Genomic DNA, 19,885 nt, shown 5'->3' with positions numbered 1-19,885 from the left:
TTCTTATGTAAGTAGGTCATTTAAAGGAAATTTATAATGAATTGGGGCTGGCTTCCCTGAAGAGACTGGTTTTGCTAAGATAATTTGGACATTAACACTGCTTTTTAGGACATGCCTAGTAGTAGCCTAATAGCTAGATTCATTTATTTATTTATTTAGAATGTTTTGTTATTATTATTTATTAGAAAGATTGCTTTTTCCACAGCCTAATACAAATAAGATAAATTTGAGAGCTATTTACTGGTAGTCTTGAGTTTTAGCATTGGCACTCTTTTAGAGTAGCAGTGCTAAAAATAACTTCATAGTGGAGGGACTTTTATGGAAACTGTCCATAGATGTCCATAGCGAGTAATGTTCTCTTCTCAAACGTATGTCACTGACCTTAGCAGTGGTTTGCACAGGAGGTAGATGGACAGGCAATTGTTCACGATGCCTGTGTGGCTGCTCTGTTTGTTTGGATGAAGGTAAAGCAGTGTACCAACCAGGAAAAAGCATCCGTTCACGGACTTTTAAGTGGTTCAGACTTGGTTGTTTCCTTATTACACGTCTCCTCAGCACTGCCTACATTAAGGGAAAGAAACTGAATGACTCTATATACATTAAAACTAAGACAATAAGCTAATATAAATCAATAGTATGGAAAGTCCTAAATCCAGTATGAAGGTATCATTTTCACCTGTGGGTCTTTAACATGGACTGGGGGCCTTGGCTTGATGGTGGACCTCTGTAGTTCAGGGAGCTTCTGCAGCCGCTCTGGGACAGCATATAAAGAGCAATCTACCTTTACTATGGCCAGCTTTATTGATTTTACATGACATGTTAACGTCTTAAATGATTTTTAAAATGACCAAATGCTCATATATACGTTGTGCCTAACTCTGGACTCACTTTCGCTGCTTTGGCCAGGGCAGCTGTGCAGTGAGGCACCCGGAGATGCAGAGGCCATGGCACGTGTTCACAGGATCTAGACATGGTACAGTAAAGCAATAAGGTCAGTTATTTGGTTAAGATGTTAACAAACACAAAGTAGCAAAAGAATTCGCCGTTAAAACATTAACTTCCATTCTGAATACTTTAGCTGAAGTCTAACTGTGACAAAGATTTTCAATAGCATTCACGCTAATAGTAGTTACACATGATATCAATCAACGATATTTCAAACTCTTAACGTTATTATAATACCATCTATTTGAGTATGTACTGTCTTGAAAATTATTCAAATATGCCTACCGTATCAAATATTCAGGTCCAAAATGCTTTTGACATAACACTATGGTTATACAGCTAGCGTTATAATAACACCATTGTAAAACAACGTATCATGTGCTGTAGGCTTGCTCTCCTGAGTTTATGTTTACGGTGTCCTAGCAACAGTATTTGTCGCAACCAAGCAGTTGCAGGGCTTAATGTTTCCCGTGTTTCACCCTATCCCATCGTGTCCTGTGATCAACCTTATTATAAACAGCTACTTCTCGTTGTAGACCACCTCCTCTCTCCGGCACAAGGCATTTCATTCCAATAAACCCCAGAGTTTCTCACACAACTAGCTACTTAACTACTTGGGTATGCTGTCCAGACATTTTAATGGCCCGGCCGGTAGATTTGGCTATCCATTTCTAATTATTTAAATTAATTATAAATATGAATTTAAGTAATGCATTTATTTGAGTCGCTGTTAATTTTGTTAACGGTTAGGAGTAAATGTTTTATTGATTTGATATAAACACAACGATATTGTAAAAAACGGCCAAAGCAATGACCGGTGGCACAATTACTGACAAAAATGGGCTCAATGCCTTTGCCCGAGGAAACATCCACATGCGGAAAAAGTAACGGTAGCAGCACATTGACATTTCTGACAGCTGGATATCGTATAAGCTTCTAACCAACTAAATCTTGTAGCTTCTTCAACTGAACGCTGTGGACAGGATTTTATTTCAACTGTGAATAAATGCAGCTTTAATATCACTATTCACTTCTCTGTGGAGCAGAGAGACCCGGCGTCGCAACGCCCGTAACCATGGTAACTACACAACAAAGATGGCGACAATTTGGCCTCAAAAATATTTAACCCTTTACAGGGCACTCACTGAAATACTTAGAAATTCAAATTTTCAATCCTAAATCAGTATTGAAGGATTTTACAGGATGAATAAATTGTTGTGACTTTAGCAAAATTTTTCATTGTTAGGCTGAAAATCAAGGTCACTGAAGTTACCATATTTGGTTCCTTGCCCAAGTAAGGCAATCATTTTTCCAAAAACTGTATTCCTAAAAGACATATAACAAAAATATAAATAATGAATAAACAAATTAATTTCCAAAATAAAAATGTGCAACAGTAATTATTTTCTCCAAACAAGTATTTTTCTTGAGGCACGTCTACTTACAGCTGTAAGAAATATCACATTCATATCAAACTATTACAGTGAAATTCAAACTTGTTACTTAGGCAACATTGAACTCAAACATTTCTGAGTATAAAGCTGATTCAAAGAAGAAAGAAAAATAATTTTTTCCTGTAATAAGGTTTACAGTACAAAAATTAATATAGATATATATGGCATGTGCATGGTCAGTAGAATGAGAACTGTTAGGAGGCCTAAAGTGCCATCTATTTCCCTATTTATAGCTTGTGATATTCTATAAATGGGTTAAACAAAGTATTGTACATTAGCATTGTAACATAATGCATTATAATGCTTCAATTCTAAAAGAAAATATCTATAGTAAATCTTAAATCTTACTAGATGTCTAAAAATGGTATCTCCTGGTTGATAGTAAATTCTAGGGGCATCGGGCATAAGTCTATAAATAAACTTTTCCCTAACTGCTGTAGTTTTACCTGAATAGGGCATATGATCAAATATGGTGTCATAGTTTTGCCTGCTAAAATTTCACTAGTTTCTAGACATTCTATGTAAATAACACCGGTCTCAATAGTTAGCACAACTATTCAACTGAATAAGGTCTGAATTTATCAATTTACCATTACTGGTTTCAAAGTTGTCGGGGTGCTGTTTTGTGCACCCACTAAAGTTACCAAATATGGTTCCTTGCCCGATAAAGGAAAGAAAATGACGAAAATGCTGGTAAACGCAATGAAGCCTTAATATTTTCATCTTAAAGGCTGCCATCTTTGCACACACCACGTTAATTTTTTGTTAAACTTTGTCTTACTCTTTCCATATGAATAGAGGGAGGGGAGGATTCTGTGGCTGGATCTGTTAAACATATTATGTGGAAATATAGAAATATCCAATAAATAATCATATTCTTCAAATTCCCATTGATTTGCTGTGGTATGCCATAGACCACTTTTGTCCCGCCAGGCAATGCCCTGCCATTCTTCTGGGTACCACCACAAATATATATATCAGACCTGTGAAAAAACACAGAACCCATATACCGACACAAACAGTACCATGAAGACCACTGTATTTTCAAGATGTTTATTTTGCAATTATAAAAAACATCAGACATATGTATTAATATAAAATAATAAGTATTGCTAACATGTGGCTTTGGCCAAAATCTTAATATTGACAAAACAAAAGAATAAATTACTTTTCCTATAGCACACTGACAACTCACAATTATTCAGTCTCTGGATCAACCATGGCTGTTTTTCTTCGCTGTGATGCCAGTATACTCAGCTAGTAAAAATCAAACATATGGAACAGTAGATAAATAATAGCAGTATTTATTCGTTTTTATTCATGTATTCAATAAGGAAAAAAATACATATTTTGTCATTATATAGATATATATATATATATCCTACCTGCTGTGTAGCAGTAGTTGCCCTTTGTTCAGCTTGTGTGAGTCTTCTTTGGAGACGACAAGCCTTCTCTTGACACTCCGCTAGCTGCCTCTCATACTAAACACACAATTAGTTGCATAAGTCAAAAAAAAAAAAAAAAAGAAAAAAAGGACGATATGGCGTATTCTTGACTACCTATTATCACAAACAGACTTTTCCGGCTGTTGTTCATGGGTGTGTGTTCTGCATTAATAATATGCAAAAACTTTAAACCCTCGTAAAGTTAATCAGTACTACCCCTTTCTTCTTATTTAAGTTAAATGTGTATTCTATAAATTTCAGGCTAAACACAAGAATCACTGATGTCTGTTGCATTGTTACAGACATACATTAGATTAAAGCAGCTTAACAGCTACCTGCAGCTTCTCCCATCTGGTAGAAGCCTGTTTCCTACAGTGCAGGACAAACATTTTTTATATACCTGTATATGAACAGAATTGTGTTTCGTTTAACAGTAAATCATCCAGTATTGGAAATAAAGTGGTGTGTGTTACACATACAATACCTCAGCAATAGTATTGTGGTCTGTTTCAAGCTGGACCTCTAGCTCGTGTGAGCGCTGCTTCTGCCGATTTAGTTCTGCCCTAAAACAAACAAAAAAAAAGAAGCCTGGAGCAACTCACTTCTCAGACACAAAAAAGGAAAAAAAAAAAAAAAAAAAAATTATAAAGCTTGTTTTCAAATGTTTCAGCATCTTAACCACCGCTGTGGCTGAAGGCAAAGCAGCATCAAATGGCAAGTCAATTTTTTTCCTCAAAATCTTTTGTCCTCCATTTCAGCTATTGCTTAGTCTTTGATCCAGTCTGTGATAAAGCTCATAAAATAAAGTCCTTAGGCAGTGAGGTATTTTTAGGCAGGTAGATTTAAAAACACTGCAATTGTACGAGTTTTGTACTCGACATTAATTGACATATTTCATTTTATTGACTACTGGTACTGGAGTCTGTCAGTTACCCACTAGTTTCCATTTGAATGGTTAGCATTGTAGGGCTTATTTAACGAGAAAATCTCTGCACAGCCTGCTTACTCTTTATGAGCAACACATTGCTTCGCATTAACCTACGCAAGCAAAAAAGAAAAAAAAAAATCCCACAATGACCAATGTTATTAGAGTCAGCAAATTACTTTCATTTAAGTTTATTTCTTACTTGAGACCTGTGATTTTAGTCTCAAATGACTGGACCAAGTTTGTAGCTTCCTCCTTCCAGCGCTGAGTGCTTTTTTGCTGTGCAGTGAGGAGACGCATTAGATCAGCACTGGAGGTTCGGCTACTCTCCTCCAGCTCCCTCAGCCGCGCATCAAGTCCCTGCTCCTTCAGGCTGTACTCCTGCTCCATCTGTGACACCTGGAGTAGAGCAATAGCGTCAGGAAAGTGTATCCTGCTGGTCCAAAATTTATTTTAAACAGATGAAAATCATTCACACACAATCATTTTCTTTTCCAACAACTTTCATTTATTTTTCCACACTCAAACACCACAGGTTTTTTACACATGAAAATCATTTTAATCATGGTGAGAACTCTGTAAAATCTGTAGTACAACAGAAGATATAATTTTGATCAAAATGGTTGAAGCACTTCTTTTTTTTCTTATCAGGTTGATTGCAGAGCAGTTTTCACAATGTGTAAACACTGACGCATATTGCCCTGCATTGTCACTTCCTTTAATTTCTTTGTTTACTACCTGTTGTTTGGCTTTCTTTTGGACCAGGAGAGTCACCTTCCGCAGCTCATCCATCTCCCTGCGGAGCTGCAGGTTCTCTTGTTGCAGTTGAAGCCGCTCCTCGCTGATGCTGACACAATCATCGCGGGCTGTGGCCAAAGAGCCCTGCAGCCGTCGCACTTCCTCTTGACACCGGGACAGCTCCTCACTGTAGCTATGGATGGATCAAGAGAGGAAGGGGAGAGGGAGATGCTTAAGATATTTTCATGCAAGCTATCATCACTGGCAGCAAATAGAGTCAATGGCATATCCACAACACTGTGCATGCTCCAGGACGTGAGAAAGAACAGAGGAGAGGTAGAGATGTTAATGTCCTGCCTACAAGGCTAAGTAGTAAATATCCCACATACTCCATCTCCATCTTTTTTAGTTTGTTCTGAGTGCTTTGTAAAGCAAGGCTCATGTCTTCCTTCATCCTTTCTGCATCTAGACACCTCTGATGAAGGGCATCAATCTTCCTGAACTCTGGCTCCGCCCTGCCCTCCTTATAGACCTTAAACAAAAACACATCAGACAGCAGTAAAATGAAACTGCATTTACTGAGCTCCTACTTAAAACCACATAATCAAACACTGTCAGAACTCTGGACTTTGCTATAGCAGCTCTTTTATTCTCCTGGTTGTGATACTTTCACATATACCTTCTCCAGTTCTTCCTCTACAGCTTTTCGCTCTCGCAGGGACCTTTCAATCTGAGACTCTTTATCTGCACACTCCTAGAGAGATGGAATGAAGGAACAAGAGAAGTCCGTGAAAGAGAGGGTTGGAGATGGAATGAAATAAATGAGTAATAGACAGTTAAAGACAACAGAAAAGGATTTAGTGTGATTTTTGAAAGGTATTTGTCCTTAGCAAGGCAGGTTCATACCAGCTGGAGTGCTGAGAGCTCTTCTGCCATACGGTGGATTTGGACATTGCACTGCTTGCGAACATTTTCCACCTGTTAAACAAAAAGTATGAAAACTAATATGGACAATGTTGACAATGATGTGGGAAATGTAGTTGCTTTCTTTCCAGTTAGTCAGTAGCATTTCCCAGACAAAAGTGAAGGTACTTGCGTTGGAGACTTACCCTTACAGTTTAAGTGTGAAAGTGAAGTCAACACGTGTGAGGAAACTTATCCATATTCTTTTCTTTGAGTATGCTTATTTTGACTTGACTATTGGGCAGCACATTCAGATCCTTAAAATATCAGTCAACACCTCTTAGGCTGTAAGGATGTATTGCATGGACCATTTAAGGAATACGATTTTCTACTGGGTCAAACAAGCATTTGCTTTTAATACTAAAGATATGAGGAAAAAAAAAGTGTGGGTAACGCTTCCTTTTACAGTCCCCTAATTTTTTTCTAATTTCATCTGTAGTTACACTGTATTTACCTACTTGTTACAGATGGTAGTCACCCATCACATACTGTAAGTTTCCCTTTCCCTTTACCAAGTAAATTCTTAGTAATTAGGGGACTGTAAAAGGAAGCGTTACCAAAGTGTGTTGGCATGTTGCTACATCTCTTGGCACATTGCCACCAGATGTGATCAGCAGAATTGTGCAAATCAATCAGCAGAACACATGAACCAAAGGAGTGTGAATCCTCACTCTCGTGAACAGGATAACAAACAAACAAAGGCTCACTCTTAAAAACACAGATTTAAAAGTGGTAGTAATCACCCAAATTCTTGTTTTGGGAAAATCCACCTTTCGTGCATAAATCAGGAAGGAAAAGAGCAAAGGCACAGAACAGTCCATAATTTATAGAAAGTCTAATGCTTCAAACACTACTCACAAAAACACTGTTTGTTGAATGCCAACCAGAGATTATGATGGCACCCATTGCTGCTGTCAGTCATACTAAGCCTCATTAACAGTATTAAACATTTACAGGGCTTGAAGAGAAGACCCATTGACAGAGCATTTATCAACGTGTCTTCTACTGAGGTTAAGCAGGGAAAAGACCAAAGATTTCAGGTGTTTAAAGCTAATGCTGAAGAAGTGATGCAGTTGGAGTTTGTGCTTCTATGTCAATCAAAAACTGGTTTATGCAATTTTTAGAATTAACATTTCTTTGAGTGTAAACAAAGAATAGAGTCTGAGTAATTTAAGTAAAGATGTGAATAATTTATTGGTAGCTTAAAATCAGACTTTAGTCACACACAGAGCAAAGTAAAAACCACACAGGAGCTCCCCCCCGATAGTTATATAGAATCTCCTCACCTCTTTCCTGGTGCGGACTGCAGCGTCCTGGATCAACTGTTTGATGGCTTCCTTTGTCTTCTCCAGCTCTTCTATCTTCTGTTTCTCTCTTAAATGGGCCTAAATGGTGGAGGTACAGAAATAGAGAACTACACATAGTCATTCCCCATTGCTGAAAATGGAGAAATAACAGAAAAAAAGGAAGATGATGGTAAGCATGTCTGTCACCTGGTCCTTCTGCAATACAGCCTCTTCAGCCACCTGAACACTCTCTCGGACTTTGGCCAGAGCCTCATACTTCTCCTCTTCTAGGGTGGTGCAACGGCCCTGGAGTTCACCGACCTTTCTCTCCCACACTGCTTGCTCTCTGCGAACAGCCTCTGCCTCCTGAGATGCAGCTTTTAGCCTGGCAATGGACAAAAAGGAGCGAGCACCAACTGCTCGGGCAAAGACTAGGAAATGAACCCTATAACTGATGTAAAATACCATCATTTTCCAAAAATAGCACTGCTTCAGTGAGCTGAATAATTATTGTGTTAAATTGTTGGTCTGCTGCTAGATATTTTAAGTCAATCTGAAATTAGAATGGGTGTTATCTCAGGTTGTTTTTAAAATCTGCAGAGATTCTACAAATTTCATTCACTTTAGTTTCTCATCTCATTCATCTGAAATTTACATATGAGTGGTATATGTTACTAGATTCATTTTATAAATGATTAAAATGCTTGCCAGAGTCAGAAGAGCATGAAAAAGCATTTACAGGTAAAGCAACTGTCTAAGTGGTGCCCACCTGGCCTCTAGCTGGCTCAAGGCCGTCTGGAGCTGTTGGAGCCTTCTGTCTGCCGCATCCTCTCGGCCCTGGGCCTCTGCCATATCTTCCTCCTAAAAACATATACATGTGGCTGTCAGACCAGGGCTGGTGATTTTCAAACAGACTCAAACAAATTAAGCAGTTTCTTAACAATATGATGACCAAAGAAACACAGTTTATCTTGCATTCATTGGTACATAGAACCAGCTTTGAACTGTTTAAGCACAACCTCAGCATCTGTCCTTATTGACTCTCATTAGGTGAACAACCTATCTTCTGCTATTGTGTGTATTCTATAGGGTTTTTTTCCTTCTCTTACCCGTCTCTGCATCTGGTCCTGGACATTCTGCAATAACTTGGTCATTTCATCCACTTTGGCTGTGGCTGTCCTCAGCTCAGCTTTGGCCTGTCTACAGATGGAAATCAGGAAGAACAGAGAGAAAATAACAGTTTACTCAAATAAACCAAGCTTGATCCTCTTTCCTCATGAACATGAGTGAGCTCTGTATTTCCCAACATGGCGCTAAGCATTTTGAGACAATTTCACATTAAACAGCTCATCTTATATGAAACAATTTATTTAAAAAAAACTTCCACTATGGCCTCTAGCTGCTGATGTAATCTGTGAACATGCAAACAGTGACCATTTTTATTTTATTTTATTTTTTTAAACCTGATGCTCAATTCACCCTCTGAGGTAGAGAAATTGTTGTCAGTCTACCTGATATTCTACACTCACAGAGCAAGAACACTGGCAACAATAATTTTGAATGTCCAAGGTATTTAGTTACCTGAGCTGGCTGTATAGCGCCTCCATCTCTGTGCTCTGCTCTGTCACTGTCTTCAGGAACTGCTGGTTAGTCTGTGTGTGGCAAGAAACACAAGAATGCCATTTGTGTGGCATGGCTCTAAGCGTACACCTCAAATTCTATCCTGAAACCAACCTTCCCCTAAAACGTCCTTCTCAAAGTGTTCTATACTCTTTTAGAATAAACCCTAAGGAGTCTCTGTCTGTACTACAAAGTCAATCATTCTGACATCCAGTGACTGAAAAAGGCTGCTTGTATGAGAAGTCAAAAAGGGGAAAGCCCAGGGCTCACCCTCTTATTAAAAATTCATCAGAGATCTAGTATTACTCCCTACACACATTTCATTGTAGCTTAAGTAAGCACAAGACATGCATACACCTGCATGAGTTTTTGTGTTATATGCATAAAGCACTGTATACTTTAATCTTCAAAAGTGCTTCCGTCAGGTTAATTGGCTCTCTAAATAGAGGTTAAACAGTTTGGCACTGAAAAGTATTTATGGATGGGTGGGTGGGTAGAGAGAGAGGTGTGGGAGATAAACTATGTTTTGGAAGAAGAAAAAGCTATGGCGGTTAAAGGATTACCAAGAAAGCTTCAGCCCAAGACAGTTCTGGGTGACTACCAGAGTGATTTAGAAACCGATTCACTTAGTTCCAAGATTAATTATTAGAGCAGGGTTCATTTTGGAGAGGAGCACAACATTTCGATCCCATGGCTAATTAGGAGGCAATAATTTAACAAGCTTTTAATTAACCGTCACTTACTGATTCTACTTTCTGATTGGCTATTTGGAGTTTGTGTGTGTGCTGCTGGAAATGAACAAGCTGATCCTGTGAAGAAAAAAAAGAAGCATTCAATAAAAATTAATTGCTGGTAATTACCTCATGCTTATATCAAATGTTAACAGTAGCAAAAAATGCTCTAATTTGCTTCACTTTTTTGGATAATGTCGCCATCTAGTGGTGAAAACTTAATGTATTAGTAACATGCTGGCTGCATTTTAAAGAGGGAATAGCGAACCTTGAGCTGCTGTATCTGAGAATTGTGGATCTTTCCGTCAGAGATGGCCTTCTGGTACACTTGCTGCAGGCGGTCCAGCTCCTGGGCTGCAGTCTGCCACAGCTCCATGGCCTGCACCCGCTCCTGAACACATACATGAAGAGGAGCTTAGAGAAAGAAGAACCCAATAACAAAGCGAACATCATCTTTGTGCATTTATTAGAGACTGCCGTGATCAACTACGGAAACCAGCTAGACCTTGTCAGAAAACAATACTTTCTAATCAACACCCAAATTAATGTGTTTTTATGTTATATCTTGTTAGTGAGTCAACACTAAGTCAAAAATTGACCTGGGTTTTATCCAGAATTATGAGTCTGTGTAAAAATGGGAACTTCATTAGTGTAGTGCTATGTAGAGCCATTGGGAACAGCTGTTGTTGTTGCTGCTACTGTTAGTTAGTAACACGAATGCATGAGCAACCCACATGTTTTGTCTTCTGTTTGTACATGTGCAAAACACACAGGATACATCATGTAAATGTAACAGTTCAGAAGTTGTCAAAAAACACCTTTAACAAAGCTGAAGTGGCTTCTCTCTGCTCTATACTGAATACAGAGATCAAATTTACAATCAGAATCAGAATCACAGCATCTGGTTTTTCAACATTCACAACAATAAACCTAAATGTATTTTACTGACATTATTCCTGCTTCACAAGCTTTCACACACTAATAGTATGTGTTCTGTTCATGTTGAAATGGTTTTTGGCTGTACTGAATATGTCATCCTTCTAACTTTTTGAGTCATCACTGATTTTAATTGTCAGGCTAGCTCTATTTTTCTTTACTTTGTGTGACAGTGTTGTGATTTTAAAATTATGATTTTTATCTGCATTTAGTGACTGTCAGTCAAGTTTTGTACTGCACCTAAGAGTTCTTTATCAATCATAGTCTGTCAATTATTTTATTGATGAAATTGTTGATAAAAACAGTAAAACTCCCTGGAATGATATATACTACTTTAATAAAATTGTTGCAGAGAGCAAATCAATTAATTCACTAATGTTTTGCATGTAAAAAACGTAAAAGATATTGGAGCTGGGAAAAGAGCTGCCTGTGTGTGCAGCTCCACACACAGACCTCACAAGATGTTGAATACATTTATTTGTAATACAAAGTCTATCCATGATGTCAGGGCATACCAGTAGATAAAAGAAAAAAAAAAAAACAAAAAAAAAAAAACTACCCACAAATCCATGTCCTTTGTAAAGACAGCTACAACTGTATACATCACATACGGACATATGCAGACCTTTTCAGACAGCTGGATCTGTTCTTGTAGGTTTCTGATGACTGCTTCATCCTCAAGTGTGCTGCTCTCTGTTCCTGAAACCATTGGTAAGGCATGAAGCTGCTTCTCAACTGACTCTCTCAGCTCCGCATGCAGCCTGAAAAAGGGAGGGGTCGAAATGAAAGGAATCACTGAGAAAAATAGTTTTAAATTTGCACATACTTTTTGAATTTAAATTATAAACAAAAAAAATTTAATTTAACCTTAAATACCATTTATATTATTAGATTATAGTATTAAGATTACTTATAGTAACCTTATATTAGGTAGGGCATACAAACAGTCTTTCAGTGTATAATAATTCAAATCAGAAAAAATATTGTCAAACGTAACATTCTCACAATGCAAGAGCGTAGAGGATATCTCCTGCTGTACAACTACTCAAAATATATTGACACCTGAGGTATTTTCCTACCTTTCATTCTCCTTAACAACGCTCTCCAACTTGGCTTTGATGTCTGTCATCAGTGTCTGTTTGAACAAGCAGATCAACACTCTTATTAGTGATAAATTTAGATTGTCTGCAATCAAAAGTCCTGATCTGCAATTTTAAAATGTAATACACAACTTTAAAAAAAAAAGAAAAAAAGAAAAAAAACTATAAAAGATCAGCATTCTTCATCACAAAGCCAACAAAAATATGTGACTCATCAAAGCAAACTTAGATCAAGAAATGTCAAGATCAAGAAATATTTATCACAGAGCTCTACCTTTAAAGTTATGGACTTTCTGTTACTCAATTTACCATTTTTACCAAAAATTCTACTTCTGCGTCCAATCATTTAGAGTATCTTTAAGGATGTTTCATTATGTAGCTAATCCACTATAGGGAAGTATGCACAGTGCACAAGGTGACAAAGACACTATGCACTACAGGTTTTATTCCACAGGAATTATTAGGCTATTTCATAATTGTGAGTTTGAACATTTCTTATGATTGTCTGATTGTTATGCTTTTCACCTGGTATTTCTGCAGCTGTTCAGTCATTTCATCTATGTGTCGATCATACTCAGCTATGAGAGGAGCCATTATACTGCAACAGAAAAGAAAAATGATGTAATTTGTCAAAAAAATAGAGGGTTGTTTGCAACACAACTCAAACTAACAGCAAGAATATATTCACTTGGTACAAGAAAACTTTGTCACGACTGACTTTCTGTCTGAGATCCAGGGTGCAGGAGACTCTGCCTGTCCTGCCTCATCTACCTAAAAAAGATAAGAGACACAGTATGCTGGTTATAAGAATTAGAATTATGGGTGTGTAGTAGTAGTAAATTAGAATAAATAGTCCTGAATACTTCATTAACACCAAATATAAATTGAAAAAGTATCTGCCCCCTTCTTGATGTTTTCTTCGGAATCATTTAAGTGTGACAAAATATGCAAAAAAGATTTTTTTAAAAATCACGAAGAGGGCAGATACTTCTTCACAGCATTGTATGTATGGTATATCCCTGCTTCAGTCAAAGACTTAAAGAGACAGGGATATCTTTGTACCTGAGATAATGTGGATTGAGTGCCGAGCCCATACTGATATTGACTGAGAGCAGAATTTAACCTGCGAACTACAAACACACAGACATACAGTCAAGCACATCCAACAATATTGCCCCACCATCCACAGTTGCAAATTCAAATTGTCACAAATCAGGTTCCAGTTTTAAATGGTGCTGCTCACCAATCAGGTTCTGTTTAGGCATAAAAGGACATTGTCAACATCTTAGGAACAGAAACTGAACATTTACTAGAGCAGCCAAAAAGGTCAGAAATTAGTTTTGTACTGAACTTCTAAAAGATAAGAAAGTAAAGTCAATAATACAGACCATAAGCTACTGACAGCTACACTATGTAAGACAGAAAAGATGACAGATAGAGATGCCTGCGATAGAGGCAGGGAGCAAACCAGGTAAACTGAGACAAAAGACATAACGTTATAAATTATAAGAAAGACCCAGGCCTGTATTCATCAAGCCTCTCAGAGTAGATAACACAACAATGAAATATAAACAACATGTCTTTCTTTCAGGCTTGCTAAGTACCAGCACTTCATCAAAAAGATGTAAGGAAACTGGTGAAGTGCAGGGCATTTCAGGATTTCTGTCAGTGTTAGAGAAAATATACAACCAGCCATCATCACCACAGCAATATCTCTTAACAATAACTCCTAAGGCTGATTCTGAGATTATTAATAATGACCAGACACTGGGTCTACTTATATATTCCAAAGTAAGTAACTTAAAACACGTGGAACACAACATAGTGTGCGTTTAAGTAGACATACTAGAGTGATAAAAAAACGGAGCAGTAAAGGAGTTTACTTTGGAATTGTATCTGGGGTGTGATATGATCACGGTGACCTATTTTAAATGGCTCTCCATTAAAGGGGGTTTAAGATGGTTTGGGGCTAGATATGTTTAATATACTGGAAACCTGCTGGAGCCTTCCTCTCCGGCTTGTACTTACCTTGATCACGCAAAAACTCCACTTCTGCGTCCATCTTGAGGGTGTGGCCTAAACAGAAACAAACAATAGTCGTTAGCTCACAAAGCAACATTAACATTACAAAAGAAAAAGCTAACGTAATAATTTGTCCATTAGTTATGACAACTATTGTTTTCAACGCAGTGTTTCAGTGCGGGACCTTAAAAAACCTTCTACAGCATCGGGACTTCTGCTAAACAACGTTACAAAGCCGCTAAAAATGTTTCTGAGCTTCCATTACCTGCGCTTGCCAGGTGCAGCTAACGCTAGCGTCAACACACAAAGCTAATGAAACTCGGCTAACGCTAACTAAACCTTTTCAAACGCTTAACAAATGGCTTGCCCGTAACTCCACATCTTCAGAGAAAGTTGACGCAATATTTCAAAGTATAATTCCACATGCAGTATTTTCAAATACACATAATTTTACTTTAATCCTCGGTTCCGCCGTCCTTTTTGAAGCAAACAAGTAACAACCAATGACAATGAAGATGTGCTCCGTTGAAGTGATTCCGTCTGTACAACAAAGGAGTAAAAGTTCCGCTCTGTATCGGGAAGCTTCACACGGATGTTATTTTCAGGGATGTCTATTTAAGTTTACTAGTTTCAGTTTAAGAAGAGTTATCGAGACATTTTTTCGATTCAAAGAGATCATGTTTTCGATCCGATTTCCTGGAGAGCCTGAAAGCAACACACATAGCTACACACGTAGTTAACTACTAGCTAATATAGTTAAATTTTCCTGGATGGCTCTAGTTATATGGTTTGGGAAAGTAACGTTAGTTTTTGTAGCCAATGCTAACGCTAATGAATTTATCTGTAATTTAAAAACGCTAATGTAACATTAGTGCATATTTGTCTAGAATTCAAGTCTAATCTGAAACAACAACGGGGACATCAAGTAAGTTCATTTTGATAGTTGCAAGTTTCCATTATCAGGAAATCAGTTTTACTATCTTAATAAGTTAGTGAGTAACAGACCTGTGCTTTACATTAAACCTAGTTTGATAACAGACTGTTTAAAGAGCCCAACAGTGATTATAATAAATTATGACAAGCTCAGCTTGAGCACAGGTGAAAGTATTCTTTGCAGTGCAGTGTCTTAGCCTTTGACAACATGGGGGTAGTTCTTGGATTACAATTAATGACACTAATCCACATTCTGCTATGCTGTGAATCTCTGTAAGTTTACATTTTATTGCTGCAGTGTGTCATTATAGTCACATTATCAGTTTGATTTTTTGACATTTTCTTTTAGTCCTGCTATGCAAATGGAGTTTGCTATCCAGCACACCTGGGATAGCAATCCTGTAAGTCATGACCCTATCAGGATCCTTTTCTCTCCTGGCCAAGGGGGGCTGAAGATGGAGGTGTTTGGCCCCTTTTTCAATGACCCAGCAGCTCCTGCAGGGCCCCCCAGTCAACCTTTCCCCGGACTCTGGGATTACGAAGGTAGGAGCCCAAGCCTGCACTGAGTAGCTTGTTAGACACACAAATACTGTATGTATAAACAGAAGCTTTTTGGGGGTTTTACTGATAAATCCATGATTAAAATCTGTTTAAAATTTCAATGTGACTCATGTCAACTTATAAAAGCCCTTTAAAAAGTGTAATTTCAAAGAAAATAAATATTTTTACCAAAAGTTTTTAACAGTGTTGTTTGTCAAGAATATTACACTTGACTCTGTCCTGGCTCTGTTTTAAGGTCAAAAAAAGAAGCTCAATAACTATCAGAAAATATTGAACTGAAGTTGCAGTTCCCCTATTGTTTCCAGTTTTTATACTAAGCTAAGCTCACCATCTGGTCCAGCTATTGAACCATAGTCATAAGCATGTTCCAGATCTTCTCACCTAAGATAACTTGACAATGAACCGAATGAGTGTATTTCCAAAAGTTGTCAAAACGTTTACTGTATAATTATTCTATTGATACGCTCCACTTGTCATTGTGTTGATTAAAAATGAACTTTAGAATCTTCACAAAGGTCACAATAATGGCCTGTTGTAATAGATTGTATAATATTATACAGACATTACATTTATAGTTCCCACCCCTCAATAATTGTACCTATTATAACTCTATAATTCCAATTATGATTCAGTGATTTATTCTGTATGATGCAGTTTTAGGACATTTTATAAGATGAAAGAGAATTATGAATGTATTCCAATAAGGATGGAAAGACTAGGAACTAGCTCTGTTTATGATGCCATAAAAGTAATTTCATTATCATTATTATGGTGACACAGCAATTAAACCTTATATTGAGGTTGAGTAATAACAATCCTATCTAATTGACCTAAGTAAGCTTGATTTCCGATTAATGAGCCCCACATATTTGGCCTCATTAATGTTACTTATTAGATTAAAAACCAACCCCATTATAATCTAGGTAGATAATGAGCATGCTTCTAGGTTATCATGTATACCAGTCTTCCTATCTTGTTTGAAAGTTTATATATCTATTACTTTGAATGATATTGTTAACTTAAAATAAATGACTCAAAAATTCAATTATTGTCTCTGGAATAGGTGCTAATGAGGTTAATAACACCATTTAAGCAACTTATTAATGTGGGATTAAAGGTCCTTATCTTCTTTTTTCAGTTGTGGAGTCTTTCTTCCTTGATAGTACTACAAAAAATTACCTGGAGGTGGAGCTTTGTCCGTAAGTACAGAGGTACTGTCCATGTCTATGACCATATCTTTATATACAGTACAGTAACACTGAGAAATCTTCTCCATGTTTCTGTTTTAGACATGGACAACACCTAATATTATTGCTGTCAGGAGTTGGCCAAGCATTCCTGGTAGGCAAGCATGAAGGGAGTTATTAAAGGGCTTTTTGACATTAGGTGATAAGTATTTCTTACATTTCTCCTTATTTCCATCTTCAGCAACAGCTGCCCATGATGTTTAACGCCACCATCACAGCGGACAGATGGATGGGTGAGGCTCTTCTCCCCTGGTCATACTTTCCTCCCAACGTTAACAAGATGAACTCTTATGCAATCCACGGCTCAGGAGAGAAGCGCACATATGAGGCTCTGTACCCCATTCCCAAGGAAGAGATAGTGGAAGGCCAAAAACCCAACTTGTGAGTATGCTGACTCCTATGTGCAGTTTGACATCATGTAAGTCAAATAGACAAACATTACTCAAGGCAAAATGCCATTTTGTACTAAAAGGGGACCTCCAGCTATTCAGTATTGCACCTTTAAGAAGTTGAACTCATGTAAGGCAGATATAAAAAAAACTCAATGAATGGGATGTACAGTGTATGTGTTAACAAATGTAGAATTAGTTTTGTGAATTTCCTCTTTCTGTCTCTTAGCCACCGCCTGGAATATTTCCAAAATTTCTACCTGCAAAGCATCATGGGAGACGAATGGATCCAACCAGAGTCTGATCTGTGGAGGGGAAAGCCCTGAACTTTTCAAAAACACTAACTTCTCTCTATCGCTGCACTCCAGCATAGCAGCAGGGTAATAGCACAAACATTCATTTACAGGGAACAAAGGGCAATCAATCTTGATTAGTTAATGATGTCAAACCATGTGACAAGAAAAATGTTATCAGCTTGTCAGACCGCATTAGCCCTCACAGAGAGACACACACACATCACAAGGTATTGCATGTCACCATAAATTGCCTTGGCACAGTGTGACCTACAGTGGTTACATTGTGAATGGTGGCAAGGAATGCTCACTTTCACATTCAGCTCATGTATAGTGTGTCTGTGTTTCACTTCAGTGAGATATAAACAGCAGATTCATCAGATGATTTTTTTTTTCTCACCCTGAATGTCAGGAGACCCACACAAACAATAATACACACACCATTAGAGTGAAAAATATGTTCTTTAGTTAGAGTTATACTGTAATTACATATTTTTAAATCATTCTTATATCTTCATTGATTTGATTCATATATCTATATGTATGTATGTATATGTATATATATTAGGGCTGTCAATCGATTAAAATATTTAATCGCAACTTAATCGCACATTTATATCTGTTCTAAATATAAATTAAGTTAATACTTTTCAAGTATTCACTCTAATCAACATGGTCAGGGATAAACATGGATGCTTTATGCAAATGTATATTTATTATTAGTGAAATCACCCTAAGCATGAAGAACATAGACATGTTTCAAAGACAGTAGATATGTTTTTCAAAGAACTTGTTCGTGTCTATTAAACACATGGAAAAAAAGAACAAGTTCCCACTATTTGTTTCTTTGTACTGAGCCAGTTGCTCAGACAAGCCAGCTTAATTCACATCGACAATAAATACAGACAACTTTTGTCTTGACAGAACCATCAGACATTGGTTTGTAAATGAGTGTATCTTTCTCCATTTATTTATACACATATATATATATATTTCTCCATTTATTTATATATATATATATATATATATATACATATACATACACTTTATATTTGTCATTTCAATCAAATTTTCCATTGAGAAGATAGATAGATTAGATAGATAGATACTTTATTCATCATTGGGGCATTGTATTTTAAAAGCACAGATATTCAAACATTCATAGAAATTTAATGAAATCCATCCAGGTAATTATTTTCATAGCCAATTATTGCTAAGTCCAGTGGAATATATTTCAGATCACAATAATGAAGGTACGACATAAGAGAATGCCAGACACACACATAGGGACAGGCAAAGAATTATGATAAAGAATCATACTTATTTTCAGGCTTGTAATGAGATAATTTCCGCAGGTTGTTTTTTTTTTTTTTTTTTTTTTTCCATGCCTGCAGTATGCACTACTGATTTTTCATTATAGGTTATAATGATGTTTTGCCTCAGTATTTGAAATGTTGCATCCAAATATTCCTGCTATGGTTAGCCCTATGCTCTGTGATGGACTGGTGACCTGTCCAGGGTGTACTTTCACCCAACGAGAGCTGGGATAAGCTCCAATAGATCCCTGTGACCCTAAATAACAATAAGTGGGTATAGATAATGGATGGATGGTTGGGCTTACTTTTTTTAGTGAAATAGAAAATGTTTTAACATGTCAGCATGTAAACCTTCTATTGTTTCAACTTCACAGCAAATTCAAGAATTTCTTTGTGTACATTTATTTCTCCGTGACAAATATAACAACTTAGTCTACTTAATGCGTTTCTAATAAATGCATCAAAGCTACTATTCTCTGTTGTTTATCCTTTGTTGTTCAACTCTCCCGGCAAGATCCTATAAGTCTAGGTTCTGTAACGTGGCATGAAATTGCATATTTGGCCTTAAATTTTAATGACCTGAAAAAAAAATTTATTACATGAATTATTAATTAAGCCATTTTAACCTAGCAGATTGTCTGATATGACTCAGCACTAAGAGTGTGAAATCTGCCTTTTCTCTTTTGGTCTGATCAGGGCTCATCCTGGCCATTTCAAAATGGTACAGAGTGTGGGTTTAATGTATTGGCTTCACATTGCAATGTATTCCAGAAATGCAAAAATATAATAATGCATAAAATATAACCGGCACTTCAAACTAAGTAGAAGTACAGAAGTATTATCAAATGTACATTGACAAATTGCCACTATGACTAATGCATTATATATAATATTTGATATTGTTATACAGGTAACATTTTGCTGTTTGTTAAGCACAAATGCTAAAACTAAACTAAAATAACTGAAACTTTGCTTAGCACA

The 19,885-nt window shown here is 37.0% G+C and overlaps 3 protein-coding genes across 6 annotated transcripts in view; 1 reads left to right on the top strand and 2 right to left on the bottom strand.

Annotated features, from left to right (window-relative positions):
* dnah6 (dynein, axonemal, heavy chain 6) overlaps window positions 1-1,353 on the bottom strand; it is a 52,847-nt gene extending 51,494 nt beyond the window's left edge. The window contains exons 1-4 of one of the 2 annotated variants that reach the window (XM_026302530.1): window positions 1,231-1,353; window positions 889-964; window positions 677-753; window positions 382-561 (exon numbers count right to left, since the gene is read on the bottom strand). In XM_026302530.1, the coding sequence (XP_026158315.1) occupies window positions 382-561; window positions 677-753; window positions 889-946 (315 nt within the window). In that variant the 5' untranslated portion in view covers window positions 947-964; window positions 1,231-1,353. Of the gene's footprint in view, window positions 1-381; window positions 562-676; window positions 754-888; window positions 965-1,230 lie in introns of those variants that run through there. The other variant, XM_026302531.1, reaches the window with a different exon arrangement.
* A 1,953-nt stretch (window positions 1,354-3,306) lies between these two features.
* On the bottom strand, window positions 3,307-14,723 carry sclt1 (sodium channel and clathrin linker 1). 3 transcript variants are annotated; one of them, XM_026302534.1, is made up of 23 exons: window positions 14,620-14,723; window positions 14,172-14,219; window positions 13,206-13,273; window positions 12,862-12,914; window positions 12,669-12,741; window positions 12,123-12,178; window positions 11,669-11,804; window positions 10,376-10,498; window positions 10,120-10,185; window positions 9,338-9,408; window positions 8,866-8,956; window positions 8,526-8,617; window positions 7,964-8,141; window positions 7,757-7,855; window positions 6,414-6,485; window positions 6,187-6,261; window positions 5,897-6,039; window positions 5,508-5,700; window positions 4,972-5,168; window positions 4,329-4,407; window positions 3,785-3,880; window positions 3,595-3,656; window positions 3,307-3,382 (listed from the first exon to the last, which is right to left on the bottom strand). In XM_026302534.1, the coding sequence occupies exons 2-22, from the start codon at window positions 14,203-14,205 to the stop codon at window positions 3,597-3,599; spliced, it is 2,055 nt and encodes a 684-aa protein (XP_026158319.1). In that variant the 5' UTR covers window positions 14,206-14,219; window positions 14,620-14,723; the 3' UTR covers window positions 3,307-3,382; window positions 3,595-3,596. The 3 variants fall into 3 exon arrangements, with proteins under 3 accessions (XP_026158319.1, XP_026158318.1, XP_026158320.1); XM_026302533.1 differs by lacking the exon at window positions 3,307-3,382 and having other exon boundaries at window positions 3,498-3,656; XM_026302535.1 differs by lacking the exons at window positions 3,307-3,382; window positions 14,620-14,723 and adding an exon at window positions 14,431-14,578 and having other exon boundaries at window positions 3,498-3,656.
* A 77-nt stretch (window positions 14,724-14,800) lies between these two features.
* c1h4orf33 (chromosome 1 C4orf33 homolog) lies at window positions 14,801-19,373 on the top strand. Its single transcript, XM_026302536.1, has 6 exons — window positions 14,801-15,090; window positions 15,448-15,641; window positions 16,798-16,858; window positions 16,949-17,000; window positions 17,088-17,287; window positions 17,525-19,373. Exons 2-6 carry the CDS (start codon window positions 15,455-15,457, stop codon window positions 17,619-17,621), a joined length of 597 nt encoding a protein of 198 aa, XP_026158321.1. The 5' UTR covers window positions 14,801-15,090; window positions 15,448-15,454; the 3' UTR covers window positions 17,622-19,373.
* The last annotated feature ends 512 nt before the right edge of the window (window positions 19,374-19,885 follow it).

The sequence above is a fragment of the Mastacembelus armatus genome, chromosome 1, assembly GCF_900324485.2.
Source record: "Mastacembelus armatus chromosome 1, fMasArm1.2, whole genome shotgun sequence".
Lineage (NCBI taxonomy): Eukaryota > Metazoa > Chordata > Actinopteri > Synbranchiformes > Mastacembelidae > Mastacembelus > Mastacembelus armatus.
Note: the sequence above shows the minus strand (reverse complement) of the source record. Positions and strands in the feature narration are given on the sequence as shown.